General features: G+C 40.3%; 2 protein-coding genes across 3 annotated transcripts in view; both read left to right on the top strand.

Annotated features, from left to right (window-relative positions):
* Positions 1–25,865, top strand: part of TESK2 (testis associated actin remodelling kinase 2) — an 84,410-nt gene that overhangs the window by 50,600 nt on the left and 7,945 nt on the right. The window contains exons 5-9 of one of the 2 annotated variants that reach the window (XM_055814889.1): positions 9,038–9,184; positions 19,626–19,708; positions 21,641–21,716; positions 23,330–23,413; positions 24,523–24,609. In XM_055814889.1, the coding sequence (XP_055670864.1) occupies positions 9,038–9,184; positions 19,626–19,708; positions 21,641–21,716; positions 23,330–23,413; positions 24,523–24,609 (477 nt within the window). The remainder of the gene's footprint in view (positions 1–9,037; positions 9,185–19,625; positions 19,709–21,640; positions 21,717–23,329; positions 23,414–24,522; positions 24,610–25,865) is intronic. The other variant, XM_055814890.1, reaches the window with a different exon arrangement.
* The window catches only part of LOC101913608 (selenoprotein Pb-like), a 38,806-nt gene continuing 27,008 nt past the window's right edge, over positions 14,068–25,865 (top strand). Inside the window, exon 1 of the mRNA XM_055814899.1 lies at positions 14,068–14,080. The gene's annotated coding sequence lies outside the window, so the exon portion shown is untranslated. The remainder of the gene's footprint in view (positions 14,081–25,865) is intronic.

Here is a 25,865-nt window from a genome sequence, read left to right as displayed (position 1 = left end):
CCTAAATAGTGTACAAGGAACCTTATTTATTTATTATTTTAATTGAGATAGATGCATGTAATTATAGTGTGTTCTGAGGAATGTTTGCTAAATATCTTGCTGTGGTAGTATCCTTCTTAGAATGTCTTAAGGATAGAAGATAGTAAGAGAAGAGGCAGGTAAATGTTGAACTGCAAACAGCAAGCTCCATTGTCTCATTCCTTCTCTCCCTTCCCTGCATGTGTGGCGCACACATGCCGTTGAGGGGTGTGTGTGTGTATATTGTGTGGGCTTTTTTTGGGGAGGAATTTTTAGTATCAGTATTTTGACACTCATTGTAAGCCTACAGGACCATTTGCCATTGTCTCAAGCAAAACATGAAAACATTATTGAACTGCAACCCCTGCAATTCTTTTATTGTTACATTCAGATATCCTGGAAATATGTCTAGGTTAATAAGAGTGAGAAGATGCACACTTCTCAGCTATTATGGTATGAGGGGGAGAGAGGGGAGGAGAACTGAATACTGCCTTGAGGAGTAGATTTTCCTGTTGCTTGTATGAACAGATACAGTCCGAATAGATAATGTGATGCTGGCCCTTTAACTTTTTGTCTGGGTTTTTTTTCTCAGATATTTTCCAGTAAATACAATTTGTTTGTATTGCTTTCTCTTCATCATCGCTGCCACCACCCCACTTCACCCTGGACCCCAGGAAACATACTCTTGAATTAAAAAGTGTTTTGTAGTTTCACTTCCTCATTTCACTTACCAGCCATCCAAGCCATTCAGAAACAGGGTTGTGCATGAAAATTCTTTCAATGTTTGCTTTTGCACACTGCTATTAATAGGGGATCTTGGTGCATTCTATAATTGCCAGTGAAGTGTTTGAGCACCCTCAGATGTAAATGGACATTGCAGCACAGCTGCAGAGTTGAGGCTTGGAAAAGCACTCTGAAACAGCTCAAAAACAGTGTTCCTTGTGCAGAATTTAAACAAAGTTTGTAGCATGAGAGGTGTCTGTGTGTTGTAAGTTCTGCTCTCAGTAGATCCTTGTAGCTGTTCTACAGACTTCACAAAATGAAGCAAATGGGTTATTTATCTGGAATCTTGCAGGCATATAATCTGTGGGCTGATACTGCTGGTATCTTTGTGGGGAAGATGAGAAAGACCTTTTTAAAATAAGAGGCTCCTTGTCAGGGGCTACAGCTTGCTTCTAGGCGGAGCCGAGTGTCTAGTGTGTTCAGAATGCTGTCATTATGGATAGAGCCTTATGCTCTTAACAGAAGTGTTACTGTAGAGATGCTGTTCCTGTTGCCTGTGTCAGCAACAAGGTACTTTCTCTTCTGTGCCTGTGTGCTAATTTATGCCATTGCTAGCTTGCCATATCCCAGATTCTTATCTGCATTGAAACTAGACTCTATTTAGAATCCAGATGGTTGTGACTTCAGATTATAAATGAGGGTTTTTTTGTTAGGCCTTCTTTGCTCTCTGTTTTTTCTACTAAAATAATTACAGGAAAAATGGTTATCGAGGTCAGTTTGTATAGATATACTGGGAGTGTTTTCCGGTTCCAACAAAATAAGCTTATTTCCTGAAGTATTTCAAACACTTCATACATATGGGTTGCAATAGTGCGTTGTTGCTATGTGCCTGCAGTTGGAAGCGTTACCTACAGTAATCTGTTTCTAGCAGCAGGCAAGCAAGTGAACATTAAGTTTTGACTGAATGGAATGACAGGAAAGGGATAAATTCAGCATGCTGACCATAAGAGCTGTTGGGTATAGAGAATTAAAGGAAGGCAAATCTTGCCATATTCTTTTCCATGCCAGCACTTAAATGTTTGGAAAACCAACAAATGGTTTTCATTACAGCTCTTTCCTGAGTTAGTGCATGTTAATTTTTGTTTGCCCTTATAAAATAAGCCATGCCTGTACATGCCTTTTTAGAAGGAGGAGCCGGTGAATCAATCAACACCACAACTGACACGGAAGAAGAAACGGAGGTAGATCAGTTGTGTTTCTTGGCTTTCGGTCCTAAGTTCTGATGAGTAAACATGCCATGGCAATTGTACAAGGAAGCTTGCCCTCTCCTCTATGAACAGCTGATGCTTTTGAAAGCAGGATTATCTTAATCCTGAAATGGTTAACACTTTTAAAGAAAAGACATACTTTTTTATCAAGTAACTGAATTGTTTGTATTGGTTAAAAAGCAGAAGAGAAATTAACTTTAGGTTACAGACTTTTTTTCCCTTTGGTTTTCAGCAACCAAGGAGCAGGGAAGAAAAGTGGCCTTCAGGGGAAGACGTTTGGCTTTTCTTCTGTCCTTTCAATCAGGCTGTTTTTTCAAGCCACTTGAGCCCTTCTGGTCTCTCATGAAAAAGTTTTGAGTTTTGCTCTGAAACGTGCTTGCTTCACCTGCATGTTCTGACTTTCAGTACTTGTGGTTTGCTCCCTGGCAACATTAGTTTACCTGCTATCCAAAAATATACTTGTACAGCCCAAATTAAACATCCAACTTGTTCTGTTCTAATATGTAATTTATTTTGTTTGGTGCAATCAGTGTGTTAGATATGTAATGGAAATGGAGGGTTAGTGTTCAGAGATGCTTGGGTTAGGTGGTTTTGTAGATTTTTAAATGAGTTAAAAAAACCCCACCAAACCAAGTGGAGGTCTGTAAACTAACTTCAAAATTCAGTTTAATCTGGTAGTCAGTCTTGGTGTTCAAAGCTACAATAAGAGATACTACGAGTTGATACATTCTGCTACTGTCTTTTTTCCCAGTTCTGCACAGTTGAAGCTAATGAAAACAGTTGGGGGAAACAGGGAAATTTCCAGTCCTCCCACAGTAGCTAATTATACCAGTTGTGGCAGAAGGGTACATTGGCTTGTTGTCTTGCAGCCAGAAGCCTTCAAAGTAGTCAGTGCTGAATGTTACAGATGACTGCTAAACATAACAAGAACCGAAGACTGGGTTTTGTCCTCCTTGTAATAGGTGGTTTAAAACTTTTTTAACTTCTGCAGAAAGCTGAGAGAGTGAAAAAGATCTCAGCTTTCTTTGATTAGGCGTGAGGGTTATCTTCTTACTTCCAGCATTAGAAACTATACAAATACACAGCTCTTGCCTCTTGACACTGCTTTAATGCACTTGTCTCTGCAGTGGTGGTGTTTTGCTTTCCAGGCTTCCCTGTAGAGTCCAGCTACATAGTCTGCCTTTTGCTCTTGCATCTCCACACTGAAGGTGCTACAGCCACAATTCTGGTTTCTCTTTCCTCCTGCTTCTCTGCCTGCTTCCTTCATTGGGCTTCTCCAGTATATTAATTTGTTGCTATCTCAGTGTTTGTCTTACAGTGTTCGGGACCTCTGGGGCTCTTACTCTTTATTTACCTCATTTGGTCTGTCATCTTAAATGCACTCTCTACACCTACTTTTCTTAGCAACTTAGTGCATTGCCTTTGGCAACATGTGGGCTACTGTATAGGGGTGTCTTGTCGTTATTTGTTGCTTTTTAAATGGCAAACAGTGACATTTAAAGCTAGGTAAATACCAGGCCAACTTTTTTTCCTGGCTTTCCTGTGCAGTATCTAGTGGCTTATTTATATTAGACCTACATATTGGAAAAGTATTGGTTTTTAAAGTGGCATTGACAACTTTGCAATTCCCTTTGGTCTTCCCCCTCAGAACTGGCAATATTTGGAGTTTTTGTTTTTGAGCAATAACTGCTGGAATCATGTGGATCTGATGTGCCTTTTCTTTAAAAGCTTGTAGTTCTCATATTGGTATGTTCAAACCTTTTATTTTGAATAACTTGAATATTTTTGAAGGCTAAAATCTGACAGCTGAAGTTCAGTATTAGTGTCTTGAAATGAAGCATGTAATGCTATGTGTAAGTACCACTATACACTGAATTTCATTCTGTTCCTCATTTCATATGCTTGAGTCTGATAATGTGACTGCAAGTGTCTTGCAAGGAAGCAGTCCTATTGTCCTAAAGTTAAAAGAGTGTGTTTCCCTATGCCCTGACTGTTGTGTGGGAAGGGGTTATATACTGCTGCTTTTGCATTTTGTAGTATTAAGCTATAATATGAGAAGCCTCCTTGATGCTCTTGGATCCAGAAAGCACCTATGCTTGGCTGAGCTTCTGGGTAACTTGTCCTTCAAAGAAGCTGCTGCTCTCTTTCCTCATAAGGTTTGGGAGAACTGTAACAAATATAGTTTTGCTGAACTTCTGTTCTAGCAACAGAAGCATGAGCTCTTGTTCTGGATAAATCTGTAGGAAAATAATCTTTTTGTGAGTTAAAATGGTCTTTTAAGCCCGTGTTCAATTTGCTGTGTTAAGTTGTGGTAAAAGTAAAAATAAACAACCCAAAGCAGTTAGTTTTAGACTCAGGCAACCAGATAAACTGACTTGGTGTATCCCGTTACATGACAAAAAACTAGCAGTAGGAATAATGGATAGCTGTTTCACTGCAACCTGATGATAGAGAGTTTGAAAAGGTCTGAACACTGCTCCATTTAGCCGTGAGGTCACTGTATGAAATGTAGTGTCCTTTGCTTTCATTGTCGGAGCCCAATCAGATCCATGCTCCAGTTGCTTGTATACTTAGGCAATGGTGAGTGTTGTTGTTGTAGAATAATGCTTAGAGATTATGTGTACGCTGTAGCCTTACTGTACCAGCACTGAAATGTTTCAGGGACAAAATAAAATCCAGTATTCTCTTTGGGAGAGGTGCACTTGCTGTCCTTTAGGATATTCTTACCACACACAGCTGGTTTGTGCCAGTAAGAGCTTGAGAACAATATTTTTCTTTCAGTTGCTTTGGCAATTAGGAAATAATGTCCATAATTTTGCGTCTATTCCAAAAAGGCATTGTTCAAGGACTCTGAAAAATAAATAGGCCATCAGGCTGGCTTTTGCATTATCAGCCTGAATGACTGGAAGAATTGGATTACTGATGTGACACTGAGGGAGCACTGACCTCTGTGTGGTGCTTGCCTTGGGGACAATTCAGGACTCTATGTGCAAATATTACCTGCTGGCCAGCTAAAATCGGAGATCAACTAGAGTCTTCAAGAAGTCTATAGGAAAATCTTAGTTCAGTTGTTCACTTGATGATTAGCCTGCTGTGCTTCACCGAAGTATACTAGAAGTGAGAGCCAAAACCAGAACTCACATCTCCAGTAAATGAGGTCTGAGCACTTGCCAGGTGGCAGTTTCGTATAGGAGGTCTAGTGGGTATTATGTATGTGCTGGCAGGTTTGATTCTTGCTCTTGCAGCTCATGCATGTGGTGCCACAGAATCACGTGGTTGGGGTTGGAAGGGACCACTGGAGAACATCTAGCCCACTCCCCCTGATAAAGCAGGTTCACCTAGAGCAGGTTGCACAGGATCACATCCACTTGGGTGTTGAGTATTTACAGTGAAGGAGACTCCACAACCTCTCTGGCCAGCCTGTTCCAGTGCTCTGTCACCCTCGTAGTAAAGTTTTTCTTTACTTTGTGTTCCAGTTTATGCCTGTTGCCTCTTGTCCTGTCACTGGGCACCCCTGAAAAGAGTCTGGCCCCATCCTTTTGACACCCACCCTTAAGATATTTATATGCATTTATAAGATCCCCTCTCAATCTTCTCCAGGCAAAACAGGCCCAGCTCTCTCAACTTTTCCTCATCAGAGATGCTCCAGTCCCCTCATCATCTTCATAGCCCTTTGTGTCCTATGTGTGTTGGTTTTTACCCAGCCAATGCTACAATCCAGTCCTTGCAGCTGAGATGGGTGAATGATCCTGGAAGCCAATTTGACTGGAAGGGCGCAGGGAGAACAGATGTATTAGATGCACTTAACTAATACAGCAGCAGTGGATCAAATCAGTAGGCTACCTGACTGAAGAGGAAAGCATGAACGTGCTCAAAGTAGTAGTTAACTATTGTCACATTTCAGTATGTATGTCAATACTCTTCTTGGAAGCTTGCTGTATTTTATTAGCATATCTGGAGCAATTACTGTCATGGTATGGCACAGTGTAACCCTAACCAAAATGGAAAGCCAGGCCAGCAATTGATTGCCTTCCCACTTGCATTCTCCTACCAATGCATTCAAGTATGGTTGCACTGTATACGGCTCAGTCAGAAAGGTGAAATGGTTTGAGATAATTGATAAGTGTCACTTTCTATTTGGGTTATTGAGCTAGGTGCTTTAGTGCCTTCTGTTCCAGGTTGGTCACTAATGTTCTGATTTGAACATAACTGGATGAGAAGTGCTGCTCACACTCTTCCAAGGAGTCTGGGAATACATATGAAGTTAATGGAGAAAACTTACTCAGCATTTTTTTCTTAAGCATGCTAACAACTTGTGATTTAAAAAAAAATAAATATTCAAATTACATTGAGCAGTGGGTTGTTTTTTTGTTTTATTTTAATGCTCTGTAAGGTCATCTAGCTCCCTTAGGGGTTCAAATAAAAGAAACAAGAAAGAAAGATCAAAGCTGGAAAAGTACAAAGCAGCATTGTTTCCAACATTAAGTCAGGTTGGCTGCAACTCTGTGTAGTTGAGTCTTGAAAATCTCCAAGGATGGAGATTGCATAGCCTCTGAGTGACCTGTTCCAGAGCTTCTCTGCTCTCCTGACACACAAACTCCTAGCGTAAGGGACAGGTTGTTTTGGACCTCTGGCTTGCACCAGCCTGCAATTTCTAGTTTCCAGTGTAGTCATCTGATCAACTCCCTTCCCCCCACAGCTGCAGTGCCTGGGCTTATACCAGTCCTAAACGTTTGATTTTTATTGTTGCTGTGTTAAGTCTTGTTTGTCTTTGATTTTGGAGAGGGCCCTGTGAGCATTTTATTTTGCAAAATTATATGCACTAAGCACAAATTTCTGAGTAATAAAATTATCTTGAATTCAACACCAAAGAGAATAGTATGATAGAAAATTTTACTACTGAAGAACAGGACAGTGCATTTTAGAATGTCAGTCAGATTACTCTCTAGAGTTCAAGAGCTTTCCTTGCCTAACTGTGAAATACAAATCCTTTTTGCCTGTTTAGCCTAGAAATAGGCAATATGAGAAGCATTCTGTTTATTATCTTATTTTTAAATCCTTTCCTGTATATCATTGCGCTCTTTCTCCTGCAGTTAGTCCAATGCAAAAGATATGAAACAGCATCTTGAAGTCATGAGAACATGAAATTGCTAAATATTGGAGTATGTTCTAGACCCAGGCACCTTTTGTGGGATTGCCTGCTTTGATACGAGAAGGCAGTTGATATTGGCCCTAAAATCTGGCTCATAAGGGGCTAATTGTCATTCTTTGAAGAACATTGCAAAGAGGTAACTCTTGTGCTCACCCTTCGCCTTGATTGTTGCTTGAGGACAATGGGTGGATGTGCAGCACCATGATCAGGTCAAGGATTTGTATTTAAAAGGAGAAGAAGCGAATGCTGAGGGTGAGGGTGCTTTGTGCCTGCTGTGTCCATGTGCTGCACGGGTACCTCCCAGCTTGTCCAGCAGTCACCAGATCTTCCATGGAGAGAGAAGGGGGAGAGGGGTCGTGTCCTGGACTGCCAGTGAGATGTGCTGCTGTGCATGGGCTGGGATGAACCCAGTTCCCGAGGGATGTGCAGTGTAGCTGAGGGGAGCAGCGGAGCCCCATGCCAATTTGTGGTGCCCCCTCCTAGTAAGCTTTTTGACAGTTAAAATTAATTTGTGCATCATCTGCCTGAACAGTTTAGCCTCATTAAATAGTAACCTGGGAAACTTGTGTATCTGCTGAAAACTTGTTTTCAAAATTAACTGATGAGCTCAGAAGACAGGGCCTGACTGTAAGGAAGAAGCTGAGTTTTGTAGACTATCCAGGAGGTGAGCCATGACCCCCAGACTTGCTCGTAGTCTGGTTTGTATGTATGGTCTGAGGAGATAAGCTACACCCGCATGGTGCGTGATTCACATTGGCCTTGTGCCCCAGTGCCCAAGACACAAAGCAGCCCAACAAAATACAAGCAAGTTCAAAGTTTCTGAAATAATAAGAGCTGCAATTATGATTTAACATGATAATGGTGGCACATGTTTTATCTGGGTGAATGACACAGGAAAGTGCAAAGCCTCTTGAGAGAGAGAGAGTTGGAGAACTGTATGGCACGGAGGAGCAAAGCCAGTGCAGCCTGCCACAGCGTAGACCAGGCTTGGGAGAAAATTATCCTGTCTGCTTCGCGTGGATTTTCTTGAGAGGAGTCACTGCCAGGTTTTCCTTCTGGAGTTAGCTAGGTTTTTTTGCATTGTTGCTTGTGAGGGGACTGGGCGTGAAACAAGAAGCTACTCAAACATGGTGTAGCTGCTATTGTATTAAGGGTCTATACATAAAGCATAAGCCCAGCGTTGCTGTAATGATCGTCTGAGCAGTAGGGATGCCCTTATCCCTGGGTTATACTATGTAGCATCATTTGGGTGCTGCTTTGTTTCACTGTCTATTGTAGCATTTCTCTTATACTTAACGTAGGTTCCTTTTGATGGGGGCTACCATTTGACAGGGCTGATGTGGTACTGAGCACAGTAGGAATCAGATTGCTGATTAGGACCTGTAGATAGAGCATTACAAAAATGTAACTTACAGCAACATGTTGTAATATTTTTATTTGATGCTGCTTCAGTTTAGGGAATTGATATCAGGGAACTCGATCAGGCTCTGTGACCTACACTTGGATACTCAGCCCTCTCTTTATTGACTTACTCTGTATGAGAGCCAGCTCTTCATTCTTCTTGCCTTTATTTTCCTCACACTGAAATGAGAGGGTGCTATTATATTGTAGGTGTTTCTGAAGGGTCTGTTTAAATGCCTTGGAGTTAATTTGCTGGTGTCTGTTGCACGCATCTTTAATGTAAATGCCTTTGGTATAAGTGATGAAGCTCAAGAAGCCTCTCTTGAGCTGCGAACTCTGTGCCTGCCTAGCCCTTATGAAAAAAAAAGTTTTTAATGTGTAGCTGAGCCGAGGACACTTTGTAATGATAAATTTTACATTTCTGACAATACGTAAAGTTAAATAATTCATCACAAATGTTGCTTTGTCTTTTCAGTACATCAACTGTGGTAACCTGGAACAGCTATTAGACAGTAACCAACATCTGCCCTGGACAGTGAGGGTGAAACTGGCATATGACATTGCTATGGGAATCAGTTATCTTCACTATAAAGGCATTTTCCACCGAGACCTTACATCCAAGGTACTGTTTATAAAATTAAGGGAAGGTTTTAATGAAGGTACTATAAGTGGTTGTTTGGTTCCTTCTCCTTCCAGCAGAGAACAGCTGTTTTGTAAGGTATGATCTAAAATATTTTGAGAAATTAATTGAAACACAGTTTGTAGGATTAAAACTTTTCTCAAAACATGTTGATAGTTTGTATGGGAACTGGAGAAATAACGATTCTGAAGGAAGGTCACTCCTTAAATAAAATCAGATTAGGATTTCTCAGAAAGCAGCTGCAGTTTTTTAGTTCTGAGTTATGTTTCAGTAAAGTATTTAAATCCCTGGATAATTATGCATAACAATCTAACATTTGGAACAGGTCAGTCATATAAAGAACCCAGATTGAGGAGATTATTACAAACGTACTTTAAAATCTCCTTGTTGGTTTTGTTCCCCCATGTATTTAAAAAATCCTTTGCAGGAAGAGTGACCTTTCAATATGAATTCAGCATTAAGTGTTGTCCACAATCCTGATTTATATTTCTTTCATTTCTAAAGTCAGTGAGATCAGAACGGTTTACCTAAAATTTTCAAATTTCAGTTTCCTCCAGAATGATATTTCAGTGGCAAAGTTTTCAGTGGACATGAATACTATATATTTTTTTTTCAAACTGTTTTGATGACAATTTGTATAAATTTAGTTGGCTGAAGTAGCTAGCTAATTCAAGCTCAGCTAGAAATACTGAGTACTCAGCTCTCTGGACAGGTATCCCCAGTATTCACACTGGGTCTTGCCATCCATTGCAGCGTGTGCCCAGGGCTTTGCTGTCCTGTCTGTCCTGTTGTCTGGAGCTAATGAGCTAGTTTAAGCTCAATGGAGACTTGCAACATCAAAATACTCCAAAACTGTTCAAGACATCTTCATCATGTCACTTCTGGATACTTTTGATTGAAGAATGTTGTAGTAGCCTAGAAGGAACTATTTTTTAAAGATAAGAAACGGCTGTTAAAAATAAAGACATGGCATATCATGTTTGCAACTGTGTGACTACTAGTCTGCCATCCAGTTTTAGGGGTTTTTTTTTAAAGCTACCTGAGTGCAGTGTTAAATAGATGAAGAATGTGGTTTAGCTAAGGTGAAAAAAAATATTCAACTAGTAGGTAAAAGAAATATTTCAGTGAAGTCATAAAATACTTCCTTGGGTGTCCATTCAAGTGAAAGGTGCTGAATTCTGCAGGGAAGAATATCAAATTTATGAAAAATGCTCAGACTTGGAGTCACGTCACTTTGACATGATACACTCAGAAAGCTCCATTTCAGTCACTTTGGAGTTTGGAGATAACAGATGCATAAAAAGCCCTGAAAAGATAACTTAGTGTTGTTCTGTCCGTCCCATCCCGCCTCCCCCACCCCCCTTTTTTTTTTTCCAGTTCAGGATGTATTAGTACATCTAAGAGTGGGGAAGTGGAGTTACTGCAAGGAATCAAAGTAACTAAGGAGAACTCTGTGCCTGCAGCATTTATCTTAACGTACTGTGATGGCTAGTCATATGAAAATCCATTTCCTGAGACATCTGTGAATGCCTTTGTTCAAAACTTTACATAATTGTATGTCATTCTCTGGAGCTGCCCTACCACTGCTTCAATGTTATCTATTGTTGAATGTCAATTGTTTAGAAAACCCACCCGCTGGGAGGAGTGCATGATTTCACTGCAATAGCAAACTCATCGGTGGCCACAGGAAGTAGTAAGGGCTATTTAAAAACAACAAACCAGACCAAACCCAAAGAACTTACTAGCAGTTGTGCTATATTTGGATGGTTCTTAATATGAAAGTTATAGTATCTGTGTGGGTCACACTGGCAGCTGTCAGGATAAAAGTTTAACTCATCAGCTATATTTTTTATTTTCAAGTTTCTTGCATCATTGTTTTGCTTTGGATTTTATTTAAATTTAATTTTTTAAATTTGTTGAGGTGATGTATGCACTTGCTTGTTCTGTTTGGGAAGGTAAGTAGGTGAAACACCTGGCCTTAAATGTCGGGGTACTTGTGAATTTTATTACTGTATTGATGAAATGTACTTTAAAATTAAATCTGTTGGGCAAAATACTATCCTTTTTAGGTAGATGTTTTCCCTGCTGGCTGCCTAAGTTTTAAAGAAGTCACTTTGTTCCAAAGCAAAAGAATTAGGATAATAACCATATCAAAAACCTGTCACCAAAATGTTCAGCTCTCAGACTGTGGCTTTAGGCTACTGTTTGAGGACATGCCTTGTATTTTGCCAGGTTTGTACTGGTGGTGGGATGAGTAATCTTTCTTACTAGTCAACGTGTGAGCAAGCTGAAGAAAGATGTGATGGGCTTCTTCCTTGGGAGAGAGCTTGAGATTTGGCCTGAACCAGAGCAGATTCAATACTTTTCTATGTTGTCCTTTCTTCGGTAAACTTCAGGAATGGATGTGATGGCGTTATTAATAGAATGAAGGCAAAACCAAGGATTTAGATGTCTGAAAAAGTCAGAACACAGATTGAATTTGCGGGATGGGAGAGCTGAGGTACTTTTCTAAGAAACTTGCTGGCCTTGACTGAAGTATGAGCAGAATGAAGCCAAGCCTTTCTGTGCAGGAATGTCTCCATGCTTTACCTATTACACTGAACACTGCAAATTAATCTGTGTAGTAAAATTTATATTAGAGGAATATTTGGGATTAATTTAGACCTGTACTTCTGCCTTTCTTCTGTTTCTGGTAAGCCTCTAATTCCTGCAGCTTCCTGGAACAGGTGGCGCAAGTACATGAAGCTTATTCTGTCGGTTATGGCAGCAGAGCTGTCTTGCTCTGCGAGTAGCATTATATGTGTCTATGTACTGGATGTGTACAAACTTAGAAGGAAAAGTTCTTGTCCCCTGCCAATCCAAGACTGAAAAATAAGTGGTTTTGACAATTAGTATACAGCAGGGTGATCTCTTTTCCTGATCGCACCGTGTAGAGAGTAGCAGAACAGCGATGATACTGCAGAAAGCCAGAGGGGAGAGTGGTAGAGAAGATGTAGGTCATTATAGTCGATGTGACAACCCACGGGGGATGTCAGCCCTGACATCCCACTAGGGCCTTTCCTGCTGCCCTTCTGTCAGAGAGGCAGTGTTTGTTAGAAGAGAGTGTGCTGCCCAGCCAGCCAGTACTTGTGTCGTGAGCAGCTCGGTCCTTGGGCTCTGGGCTACTGCTGTAGCTGACCAGGCTGATCTACCCTGACCGACAGCAGCAGCCTAACTGTCAGAAGATAAAAGTAGTCAGATGAGCTGTTTCCAGCCTGCAGATAGTAGATGTGTGGGCAGGGTGAGTTGTACATTTTGTAAGCCAGTAACTGCCATGTGCTCACTTTTGACATAAAGAGATTTACGCAGAGGTTAAGCCATAGATGGGTTATGACAGCCAGCCTTGCTGGCTCATTACCTGTCCCCTATCCATATCATTGCAAGCCCTGTGAATTGTTTTTTATGTGGGGCTCATTGTAATGTGCACAAGGAGAATTTGCATCCTGGAATTGTGAGAATTTTCTTCATCTTCCTGTGATTCTCAAGGAGCTCTGGTTATGAATTTTAACTCTGGAAGTCTTAGTCATAGAAGATGCAGTCATTAAAACAGAAATCATAATGTGAAACCTTGGAAGTGTTTCAACAGGAGCCAGTGGATTGTGGTAAAGTTTTTCTTAATCTGACTTGTTTTTGCAACATTCTGTCTGTTGTTACCTACGGTTGAAATAACAGTGTTTGGGAAGGCACAGGGAAGGAGTGTCCAGCCTGCAAAAAGACTATAGCAAATCCTTTTGTAACTCACCCCTCAAAACAACTATTTTACTACTACACAGAGGGTTCCTTCAGCAACTTGTTTACACTGTATTTGCATTACATTCAAACCCTGCTCTGGAAGCACTGTTGATTTTCTTGGCAGCTTATACCTGTGGCTGCCCTAATATCAGTGAATTTATTCTTACGTTATCTCAGAGATTAGGGAGATGAATGAACTCGGCCTTATCAGAACAGATTAAAAGCAAGAATATCGGTGAATATTTGATATGTGTTTTAAGACTTACTTTGGAGTATTTGGCATTCTACAGATGTTTAAGTTCAAGGCAGTATATGTTCACTGACCTCAGAGGCAGTTGGAAGCATTACAGCTCTTATAAAATAGTCAGGTTTGACCTCTGGAGGCAGAGAAAGCACAAGATTAGCAGCAATCTCTGAAAGATTTTGTTAAACTGACTTCCTTGTCACAGAATCCTCCTGTGATGCTGAGGAAGGCCAGGACCCAGATCCTGGGATGACATTGTAGTAGTCTTTAACTACAAGACAGAAGACCATCATTTCCAGCCCAGGCTTTCCTTTTCATCTCTTCGCAGCCTTTCTTTCACCCTACTGTTTCTGTGCCAAAGGAGTGGCCAGATTACTAAAAATAGTGGTCCAAGTGTTTTATGTACAGCCCCAATTCACTGTCAGTGTGAATCCATTGCGTGCACTAAAAGACATGGGTTGCAGGTGGGAAACTGTGTGATCATGTAATTAAGGACTTTACCTGAATGTGTGTGTGTAAGGGAAAGAATGACAGTTCTCACAGGTAGTTTTACATCCCGTCTTTTGTACAATATTAATTATTTGATGTAGTGTATGTTGTATGCAATTTCCTACCAGTTTCGGGGGGGGGGGGGGGGGGGCGGGGAAGGAAAAACCCAGTGGCATTATGCAATTCATTTACAGGGTTAGAAGCTTGAGATTCATGGCAGAGGTGTCTGCTGCTTTAATTAATATAAAACTAATACGTGAAGTCTTTTTAATTAGTACCTATTGCTACTGTTAATTAGTATTACTAATACATGTTGCCTGTTTTTGCTGCAGAGGAGGAATAGAGGAACAAGAGAGATTCCTCGGCAGTGAGAAGCAAACATCTGCCCATTTTTTCCAAGACCAATTGTATCTACTCTGTGACTATCCAGTCCTTTCCACTAGCATACAATGCCAGCCTCTGGTCAGACTTTGCATCCTTGTTCCAAAGATTTTCCTCTTTCTTTTGCTCCTGGTTCCTGACCCTTAACGTTATTGTTCAGTCTCCTTGTCTGGCTGACTGCAGTTACCCTCTGCTTGATTCTTGATCCAAGCTATCTTTCTGCATTCTGGTCTTCAGTATATGTTTAGCCATTTCTAGCTCTCCCCCTGTTCTGCTGCTCCAGGCTACCTCTGCTTCCCTACCACCGCCACCTGTTTGCTGTGCCTGCAGTTCTTATGTCCTGGTAATAGTCTTCAGGTTTTTTTCCCATCTCAATAATTTAGCTCCAGAATGTGGTCTTGTGCCTGCCAGCCCCTAGCTTGGACTCCTGCTCTGTCTTGTCACCTTATTCACTCTTCCAAATTCCTCACACAGCATGTGTCCTGCCCTAGTTTACTTTTTGTAGGGGTGGCAAAAGGTGCATCTGATACAGAGATCTTGTCATGTTTCAAGTTGAGAATGTGCCAAATCTGGTGTGACCATAGGCTAATGTTTTTGAGGATTTTATTTTCATTATTTCAAAATTTGCTTGCAACACGTATTCTAAGTTTGTTCTCCCAAGCAGCTGAGCTGTCTTAGCTGAATACCCCCCTTTCCAAAACCCCATTGTCTTTTGGGGTCTTACCAAAGCTCTTGATTAAAAACAGAGGTAACTCCCCCCCCAATGCCTTCTAGATTTGCAGAATTATGTCCAATTGAAAACAAGGTCTTACAATCAATAGTAGGTTGTGAGCAGCTCTAGGGAACATTGTGAGCTCTATTGATGATAAAATCTATGAAGAAATTCTAATCTCTGGGTATGTAGATGGATATATACACACACATGCGTACGTGTGTGTATTCTTGCCAACATCTGTTTTGACTTCACAGTAAATGTGTAATGGCTCACCGTTCTTTCATCGAGAGGAGTAGTCTCAGTTACTATGGGATGGAATCGTGCATGTAAGCAATTACTGTGGATTATCTGATGTAACATAAATTCACTGCCTTTGGGCTTGAAAGTGACATACCCTGACTTCCTACCTTGTATGCTGTTTGCTTGTTTAACACAAAATAAAACCCAGGCAATGAACAGAACTTTTGTCTGGTGAGGCTCATACTTGCTGCTGTGGTTGTAAGGTCATCTTTGTGCTAGAGCAAGCTCTTGCCTGGGTATTTTGCACTGCAGGGGAGGCCTTGCACTGTAAAAATTAGCTGTCACAGATGTTTGTTTCCAATGACAGTCACAATACTAAACTGTTACTGGTACCTTGAGACCCAAATGGAGCCCATTCCCTAAACATAATGGTTGTAGTTTCAAAAAGTATCTAGTATTGTAAACTTTCTGTTGTACATTTAATTGTCAATGGTGTTTCTCCTAGGGGATAGCACTTCAAAAACAACTGATACATCTTATTGGCCTTTAAGTATTTTAGTTCGGTAACGGTCATCAGAGGGTTCTGCAGTAGCATTCCTGTGTTTTCTGGAGTGCAGTAAAATCTCTGAGGAGTTGAGCTTGTGTGTCATATTGTAAAATAAAACGATGGGGTTTCTTTATCTAAGCAACTTATTTTTAACTCAAACTCTTGAGTCTATTTTCATTTTTGTTTATGTAAAAGGGAGAATAGAATATTGCATTCATCTTAGTAGGATTATGCTGTGCAAAGCAGATGTTAAGCTCCTGTTACACACAAAGGGGGCTTTATGTTCTTTCACATCTGTCTCTGCATAAACAGCTCTGTTAACTCTTTAGGGCTCATGTACAAGGCTCATGTAATAGCACCTTGCTTCTATTAAGACACTGCCTTAGAAAGGACTGATGGGGTCCCCATTTCAGGGGAGAAAAACCCTCAAGAACCCAACTGAAGTCAAATACTGTCCTTTTTGAACATGGGAGCTGACAAAGGAAAGAACATCTCTGTCTGTAGAGGTCCCAAAAAGAAAGCTTGGGAAGGTCATCATGTTTCATTGCTTTGCAGCTTATACAATTAGTGCAATAGTAAGTTGAAAGTGTATTCCTAAAGCCCATGTTGAAAGGCTGCTTGGCATTTCATCTTATAGGCAGTTCCTGAGAGGCTCTTTGCACTAGAGGGGGATTTGAACTCTTGTGTCTCTGTGCCAAAATCCATTAATGAAACTTCTTCATACCAAATTGATAGACGTAGTTTCTTTTTTGTAGAAACTGAGAAGTATCATTGTCAGAAGAAACAGTGCAGTATGCGGTATGGTACTTTTCCTACTAAGCTACCACCTCTAGCTTAAATGTAAAAGCTCTTTTTAACCTTTTAGTCCCTAATGAAGCTTTGTCCCTTTTTTGATCCTGATTTATCTTGGCAGTAGAATGTGAATGCTTAGAAAAGTCTTTCACTGAGTGTACGTGAACTACCAGTTCCTGTGAGGTGTCTTAAGTCACCTTTTTATGAATTGCATCTTAAATCTGGTAACTGAATTATCCGTGCTGTGGATTTGGTGCAGTGTTGTGTAACCGCTTTACTGGGGTGGGAAGGGTGGAATTGGAATATGGTGGTGCTGGATGTTGGCCTTGAGCACTTGGGGAACCTCAGCACAGAATGAAGCATCACCATCTGCAAAACCACCCTGAATGAGCAGTACAGGCTTGAAAGGTGACATCTGACCACCCTAGTATCCATGGAAGGGGTTTACTACTCGTTTTGGTAGGAGTAGGCTTCAGTCTTTTCTGGGTTCCAGGAAATTGGTGCTTAGCTACATAAATTTGCACCATTTGAATTAAATCAGTTTAGTTTCACTACAGTGAACATTTGTAGTGACGCTGGCATTTTTTTGTCTGGCACATGTCGCCTGCCCATGGCTGATTTAAGTGTGAATAAAAAAGTCACTCTCTACTGGGTTTAAATTCACACTCAGCACTTCTTCATATGCAGACAAAAGACAAGCTTCCACTAATGAGAGAGAATAGTTTAGCCGCCTTCTTTGTCATTTAACATTGTGCAGCCCACCACAACAGAACAATTCATCAGCATTTTATAGCAGAAATGTTGCCCTCTGCTTTCCCCCCTTGCCATGGTGTACTGGCCTCTCCTGCAGGACCTCTGGACCCCACAGCGGTGGGGTGTCTGCTCTGTTTGGTTTCTCGAAAGGTCTGCACTGAAAGGGAACCTTGCTTTGCTGCAGGCAGCTCCTGCTCATCTGGGAAGGAGCTCAGAGCTGTCAAGTAGCATTACTTGGCAGCTAGATGGGATGCGCCATTGGCTTAATTTATGATTTATCTAGGAATAATCTACTCGTGTAATAGTTGAGTGCTGTACCTGAGAGCTGGGACTGCCTGAGGCTTGGTGGGGGGTAAGATTGTTCATGTTCAGCTGGTGATGTATTGCTGTCTAATGGAATGTGGTCATATACTGGTAAGAAGCTGAAGGAAAATTTGCTTTGAGGATGATGTTGTGTTTCAGTCTCCTTTTGGTATCAAAGCATTCCTGTAAATTATTGCAGATATTAAGGTCAGTAGCAATGTTTCTACAGTTTTTTGTTACGCTGAAAATTGTTCTTAGTCTGGATTTAAGTGTTCTTTTGAAATTTTAGAGACCAGGGTTTATTGGAGAATAACCCTAATCAAAAAAACCCAGAAGGCAAAATGGACTACTGCAGTTTTGCTACTCAAAATGAACAAAATGTAAATAGTCAAAGGTAATGCAAGAAGGAAATCTAGATTTTAAAACTTGTTCTTTTATGAATCGTATAGTTTGGTTATTTTTTTAATGTCAAATTACGAATAATCTTTAATTGCTAAGAAATTTATGGCAGAAAATAACCTGATATTTTGCTGCATGAAGTAGTGTCAGCATTCTTGTACACTGCAAAATCTCTGGTGTCCTCATGGACTTGTTTCTGTGTGGTACACAATGAAATTCCACTTGTCTGAATCACTAAGATTTTTCAGAAAAGTTTTATCCTTCTCAGTTGTAAGTCCACTTACCAAATATTTAAACAGAGGCAAGCTGAATGAATGTGCTCTTTGATAAAAGATAACAAAGGCCATAACTGAGAAGCTTTGCAGCTCTTTGGGCAAGCATAGTTGATTTAACTTTGTACATGTTTATGAATCTCCAAACTAACTGTACTTATGCTCGAGTCATGCTAAACAAATAAAACTTTGAATCTCAGGAGCCTGGCCTGTGTTCAAGAGGCTGGCATTGCATGTTCTTTACATGATTGCAGGAGTGGCTTGCTTAACCTTTTAATTGGCAGAAAGAAAACTCACTTCATGGCCTGAGCCAGAGTCATCCCTGAATAATGTAAACAGCGATGACCTGAACTTGATCTTTTAGACAAGGGACTCGCTTTTCTTGATAGTTGCATTATACAGGCAAGCTAATGCTCTGGGGACAGCAAGGGGCTTTTGTACATCCAAGCACAATAAAGCTAGAAAGTGTTTCCTGCTGTTTAGCTAATTAATGCAGGGTACCACTCTGTAGGAGTCGGCAGTGGTTTTGCTGCCTGTCGCTGCTATTGTACTGCCTGCAGAAGGATACAGAGCAAGGCGTGTGCTAACGGAATGAATTATCTGCCTTGCTCCACCTATTGCAGGACAGAAAAAAAAACCACGTAGGGAAGTCAGCTATCAATTAGTTTGGTGAGAAGGGAAAAGATGTGGTACTGGAATGATCAAAGCATATTTCTCAGAATTGTAAATAAATAACAAAAATAAATCTGTAATACCTTGTGTGTGATGTGATACAGTAGCCAGACCAGAATGATCTGTGTATGTCCTTAAATTGCTCTCCCTCCTGACACTGGAGGGCACCTCTGAAAGGAAAGGGTTGACAGCTTTTCCTTATTAGCCTTTTCCCTTAAATCATGTTTTACAATGTACTGTAGAATAAAGAATTTTACTTGAGACTTTAAAAGTACATATAACTTTGTCGCATCTTGTATTTTCTGATGGAAATTACTGCAAAGTAGTGAGTTCCTTTTCAGTAGTTAATGCAACAAAATATACAAAGGCATTTAGAGTCTGCTTTGTTCTTGTATGCTGGTCAGGTACAGGCAAATAGTAAAGGCAAAAGTTAAGGTGTCATGGTGAACAGCATGTGTCAAATACTTGAGCAGTAAGGGAGCTAAATCATCTCAATTTTTGCTAGAACCTAGCTGGGTATGTGCTGCCTGTGGCTGCTTGCTTTCTCATCAAGTTTTTAAGTGGTTTATTAACTAAGGGTAAGGCTGTTTGCAGCATCTTAAGTTTGACAGACATGTGATTTTGCAGGGGGAAGGGTAGGGGAAAAGGTGGTTTCTTTCAGAGAAAAGCTTCCCATAGATGAATGTCTTCCAAACAGTATCTTTTAGTCTAGTTCCAGATTAAAAATAAATAAACAAATGGTATAGGGATTAAATTCCCAGACAATAACTCTTCTGGTGTTTTTTTTTGTTTTGGTTTTTTTTTGTTGTTGTTTTTTTTAATTATTATTTTTTATTTGTTCCCAGAACTGCTTAATAAAACATGATGAGAACGGATACTCAGCAATAGTGGGAGACTTCGGTTTAGCAGAGAAAATTCCTGATCACAGGTACGTGAACTAATCAAAATACAGCAAGAGTTGCAGTGTGATTGCAGGCCAGAAGGATCACTGAGGCTATTGTTGCATGCTGAATCAAAATTAGCAAAAAATATCCTCAGTCTTCCATCTAGAATTGCAGGTTGGATGACCAAAACGCTCTAGCCTTAATTTTGATATTGTCCATTTTGATAGATTTAGTTGGTGACATTTATTCTTCAGAAATGCTCCAGTTGAGTAGAGGATTTACTCCAGCTTTTTAGTAGATCTTCTAAGTTAAAAAAAAATCCAAAAACCCCACCGAAACAAAAAACCACACAACAAAGCAAACAGAAAAATCAGCATTCTGAATTGGGATGATTTTGTAATAAATGTCCTCTGATAATTCCAAACAACTTTAATTAGCTTCTTTCCATTTTCATAAAAAATATTCAGTGGCATTCCAGTATTATTTTCTTTAACCTCTGTGTTAGTTGTTAAGATTCAGGTTTATAATAAAGAGATACTAAAATTACTGTCTAACAGTAGGTCACCATTTTGCTTTCCCTAGGATGAAATTATAATCTTAACTCATTAGAGGAATGCATAGGTGACTGTCACAAGCTGTTGTCACAATTGGAAATAGTCCTTTTGTCATTCCTCCTTTAGGGAGATCAAGGACAAGGATGTCATTGTTCTCTTTGTATATTGACTTGTGTATTTCAGAGTATTCTGACTGTGAAATGTGCTTCTGCATAAAATAAATAAAAGCCTTCCAGCTCTTTTGACTGTAAAGGAAACAGTAAAAGTAGATCTCAGCTCTGCACTGTCTTTAAACTTTACACATCCTAAACATGTATCTTGGGAGGTCTGAAGGCTTGCATTGACATTGATGAAATACTGACCTAAAAACTTATTAAAGTGAACATCTTAATTTCCAAACTACTGATAATACAGCCAATGTGTATCTTGTGTGCTGCTGTGGACTCTCTGCCCCATAAGGTGCTGAAAGCTTCAGCTGTATTCCTAAGAACCCGTCACAAAATCAGGAGGGCACCACTTTAATACCCAGATGCCCTGAAAACAGAGAGTAAGTGATAGCTGAAGTTAAGGTAGCTTGATACTAAAACAAACAAGGTAATAAAATTGTTACATTAGGCACCATTCTGGTTTGATCTAGTCTTACTGCATTTGAAAATGGAGGTTGTTTCCAGTTTGCTGGCTAGCAAGCCATGCTATTTTGAGGCCTTTTTTTTTTTTTTTTTTTTTTTTTTTTAATAGGTATTCATTCAGAGTCAGCTGGCTGGCAAGCTGGAAGCCTTTAAGGCCCCCGTATTCAGCCATATGGAAACATTACAGATTTTTTCAAATCGGCTCTATTCTGATTACTTTTAATTTTTCCCTATTAAAGGATTTATCTGGTCAATCTTGGCTTTTTTTTTTTTAAATACCATTTGCAAGCAGGCTGTGCTGAATACTTTCAGAGCTGCTTATCTCTGAATATACATGCGGAGGTGGATACCTGCATGTCTTGCTGCATGGATGGAGAACCTGACATCTAGCCTGAAACTGCTGTCCATAAACGTTTAGATAAAGGAGCCAGCTCTGCCAAGAGTTTGGAAACCAAAACTATTGAACAGCCATGACCTTAAAATTTAAAAAATATTATTTTAAGTGGCCAGGCACTTGGAAACTGGAAATTAAATACGAGTAATTGATTGAAACATTATTTTTCTTTCACCTCCTCTTCCTGCTATTGAATGTTCCAGTGATTCCAGTGGGAAACCAGTGTAAAATACAGCATGCTTTGGAATCCAATTGTATCTACTTCATCTGGTGAAAGTTTCTGCAGATCCTTGGAGTTACAGAAAGTTAGTAGTGATGTCTGAGCATTTAATTAACGGTTCTTCTTGATGTTCCCCCACCCCACTCTCCTTTTCCCCTTTCTATCCCATATCTATGTAGTGAGAAGTTACCAGTGGTGGGTTCACCCTTCTGGATGGCACCAGAAGTTCTCAGAGATGAACCTTACAATGAAAAGGTAGGTACATGTTTCTCTTCAATAGTTATATAGAAGGTTTAGAATTTCCATAATATTAAACTTATTCTTTTCATTTGTGACATATCTGTACTCAGTAGGTCATTCGGACTGAGGGAGAGTTGAGTTGATTAGCTAGTATTTTTAATTCATAGTATGGATTCTTATACAAAAATAGAATTACCTTTACCATAATTCACTATTATGCTACTTTCGTTCTCAAACAGCCCGCATGCAGAAATATGGTAATGGCTTGTTGGCCTAACACAACTTAATTTAACCAAGTCTCATGAGAAATGTAGTGGGATTGCTTCCCTGACCATACGTTAGTGAAATCTGGGTAGAAGTAAAAGGTCTGTATGTAAACTTGTACAATTCTTTTAATTAAAAAAATTTAAAACCCCCAACATTTCTCAAGGTAAGATACCCAAATAAAAATGTTCTCCAAAGGTATTTCTAAATTTTCCTATATGCAGCATTGGAAAATGTTTCTTTCAGAGGAGGATGAGATCACGCTGGATTTTAGTAGTATTTTCAATCAAGCTGCTCTTTACATAGGATTTTCTCTCCCATGTGCAACATGGTCACTTCAGCCTTGCAAGCACAGCTTTTCTGTGATAAAGCCCACATCCTGTACCTTTTTATATCTAGTAGTCAATAATTACTACTTTAATTGGTGGTACTTTTAACTTGCAGGAAAGCAGTAGCTACCTCAGTAATGAATGCAGTAATTACCATTTCAAAGCTTTTTTAAGAGTTCCAATTGATCTAAATTAATAATAAAGTACCAAAATCTATGGTGCCACATTCTTCACTAACCCTAAGGCATGTAGGACTAAAGAGGAAGCAGGCCTCATACCTCATCAGCATGAAAAGTGACCTATAAGCCTGTGCAATATGTAAGGGATGAGGAATGCCAGCTTCTGCTCCGTAGACTTGTGTGCCATATTTTCCTAAATTTCATTACATGATAAATTCAGGTGGTTCAAAATCTGACGAACTGTGCAGCTCCAGGGGTAGTCAGGTGATTGCTAAGTGTCATGGAAATTTCAGTGGAAATTGATGCTGACAGTGTTAACTAGGTATCTCAAGCTTTGGGAAAGACACTTTTCTCCAGAGGTACTGAACTGTGAGAAGAGAAAAATGAATATTTTTCTTAAAACCAGCATTGATGTTCTGGATAAGCTGTGATCATGTGTATTCTAAACCTCTCTTTCTAGCCACAGTGATACATAGGCATATCATGTTTTGGCTATGCTTTTAATTACTCCCATTTGTAAGACATCAAATGCAACTTCACTATTCTTTGTGCAAGGAAGGATTTAATTATATTTTTTTTACATTGCGAAATTAAGAGTGGTTTGATGTTTTTGTTCTTGAAAGAGGTTTAGTTATTATTGCTGCTGTGCAACAAGAACGCTTTACTGTGAGCGTGTGTTCCTTCACATGGAAGATGTTAGCTATAATGCAGTTGCTTACTGCTGTAAGGCTGCGGTGTTTGTTTTGTTGTTTCATGATAACCATTTGGGGTAGGGAGAAACCCAGTGCCCGATAAGAACGCTGAGTATTCATAGCAGAACCATGTGGCTATTTTTTTTTTTTTTTTCCTCTTTCAGGCGGATGTGTTCTCCTACGGTATAATTCTGTGTGAGATTATAGCAAGAATACAGGCAGATCCAGACTATCTCCCTCGCACAGAGGTAAGTGGTTGTGTTTGTGACATTGGTGGTGGGTGGTAGGTGTGCCACGATATGGCGGGCCTTTACAACTTTTGGCACTGCTGCCAAAGATACGGTGAATAGGTGTTACATGAAAAATAGCCTCTAAAAGGCTTTTGTTCTTCTGTGCTGTTATTGTAAGAAGCTCCACTGAAGATGCTTTCATAGAAACGTTGTCCAGCTGCAGCCCTCATGGGAAATCCTTTCTGCCCCTAACTGGCAGAACATTGAGAGCATTGCAGCGACCTTGCTTTTGTAGAGTGATTAGCTTGTGTAGACTTCTTGCCCAGCTCAGAGCAGCACTTCTGGCACGCTGCACCCACTAAGCAGCCCCTCCTTGTGAAAGGGGCAGGAGCTATGTTAGCAGCAGCTAAAATATGCTCACCCTTATTTTTGCATGGGGTGTGTTAAGCACTGATCTGAGCTAGAATTGACTAATTAAATGAAATACTTATGTTCTTCAGTTGCCTTTTGGTTGAGTCCCATCTGCAGGGTAGCTTTTGCCCCTCTGTGTGGGGGGTCTTCCAAATTGTTTATCCACCTCCTGTTCTGAAAACACAGAATTGCTTAGGTCTTGAGCCGCGGCAGGTAAGAGATCCTGTTGTTTCTCTGCCCTTCAAATTTTCTAGAAGTGCATTTAATGAACTGGATAGTTTGTATTACCAGTCTACCATCCACTGAAAAATTAACCATTTTAATTGATAGATTTTCATCATAGTGAGGCCTCTGGTTTTATAGCAGGCTGTTAATTCACACTGTGAAAGTTACCATGATGAAACACCATAGTATAAGATACTGCTTCCAGATCCGCGCAGGCAGCTTTTCAAGTGCAATGGATTGCAGCTGAGTCCAGAAGAAGGATGGGATTCGAAGTCAGCTGATTCTCTTACAGATACCTTGTATCAAATAATCCCCATTGGGAATGCTGCAGTTTGGAGCGTGGGTGAAGTTTTCTCCAAAACCTCTGTATGTGGCTGCTGAGAGATGGTTTCATGGTTATTTCTGATAACTCCATGTAGGGACACCCTGAAAAGATGATGCTTTGGGCCAGACCTCTTTTATATCTCTATGCTGTGTTTTCATTTGTACAGAATTTTGGATTAGATTATGATGCCTTCCAGCACATGGTGGGAGACTGTCCCCCTGACTTCCTCCAGCTGGCCTTCAACTGCTGTAATGTGAGTATCTTAAATGAATGGGTGAGGCCTAAACTGGAGTTCTCTAAATCCCCCTGGCTTTTCAAGATAGAGCTTAAAGCGTTTACAGAACAGACTTGAAGAGCCTACCTATAAAAGCAGTGTATATTCTGATAACCCAGAAAGTCCCTTGCAGTTTTGATAACCCTTTCTTTCCCCTTGCAAAAAGGTCTACTTTCAGTTTTTGCAATTCTGTGTTCTGTCATGCCAAACAAACAGGTCTGGCACACTGAACAGCTTCTTGCAGGCTGCTCAGGCTGATCATAACCAGTTGTGTGCTATTGATACCGGCTGGCCCTCAGGCTGACAAAATCCAGCTGTTATTGTGTACAGACCTACTGAGCTGTGAAGAAATAGTTCTGAGTTGTTCTCACAAGTGGAGGGGACAAACAAATCAAGTAAAACTTAAGGCTCCCCAGCAACTATAAACCTACTTGTGCAAATACTTGTAATCATGTATGATCATACAAAAAGCTTACCAGCACAAGCTGTGGACAACTGCTGCCTTGAGGAAGAATGTTCTATTCCATTTGAGCAGGATCTGGACTGCTCAGGGATGGAAGAAGCAAATGTTGCTCAGAGTCATTTTTCCATTGCTGCTCTTGTCCTGGATCTTACCTAGCACAAGTTAAAATAGCCCGAGAGCTCTTCTTACTCCCTGTAGCTTGCAACAGCTCCCTGAGCAAATCAGTAAATTTGTCAGAGTACAGAGTGTGTGCTTTGGTGTTGCCCCTGCTCTACTCTTTCAGTGAAATAGGGAAAGCAGAAAAAGATGTTTTCCTATGCCAGGAAATTCCAGCTGCTACATTAGAACAACCTTCTTGCCGCTCTTGAGCGCTTCAAGTATGATTTGGTTTTTTTTTAATTATTGTACGCATGAATTTTTAGGTTTTACCTTGTGTTGCTAGTTGTTCTGGCATTGCTGATCATACTGGTTCTCTTCAGAAAGATCCATCTCAGGACCTGCAAGGCAGTAGCAGGGAGGTCTTTGGGGTTTATTGTGTACAAACCAGCACTGTTCTCTTTGTACCAGAGGCGAGATCTGTCCGGGCTTGTCTGTTCTCAAAAAGCTTTTAGAGGGCTGGAAACAGGAATGAGGTCAAGCGGAATCTTTTTTAATAGTGTAATGAGGTTAACTTTCAGCTGCTGAATTAGTAATTGTTACCTACAGTAAACCTGTAACATATATACAGGATCAACGTTCAAAATGATGACGTGCCTTCTAAGTTACTACTTAA

Source organism: Falco peregrinus, chromosome 10 (assembly GCF_023634155.1).
Source record: "Falco peregrinus isolate bFalPer1 chromosome 10, bFalPer1.pri, whole genome shotgun sequence".
NCBI classification, from domain to species: domain Eukaryota; kingdom Metazoa; phylum Chordata; class Aves; order Falconiformes; family Falconidae; genus Falco; species Falco peregrinus.
Note: the sequence above shows the minus strand (reverse complement) of the source record. Positions and strands in the feature narration are given on the sequence as shown.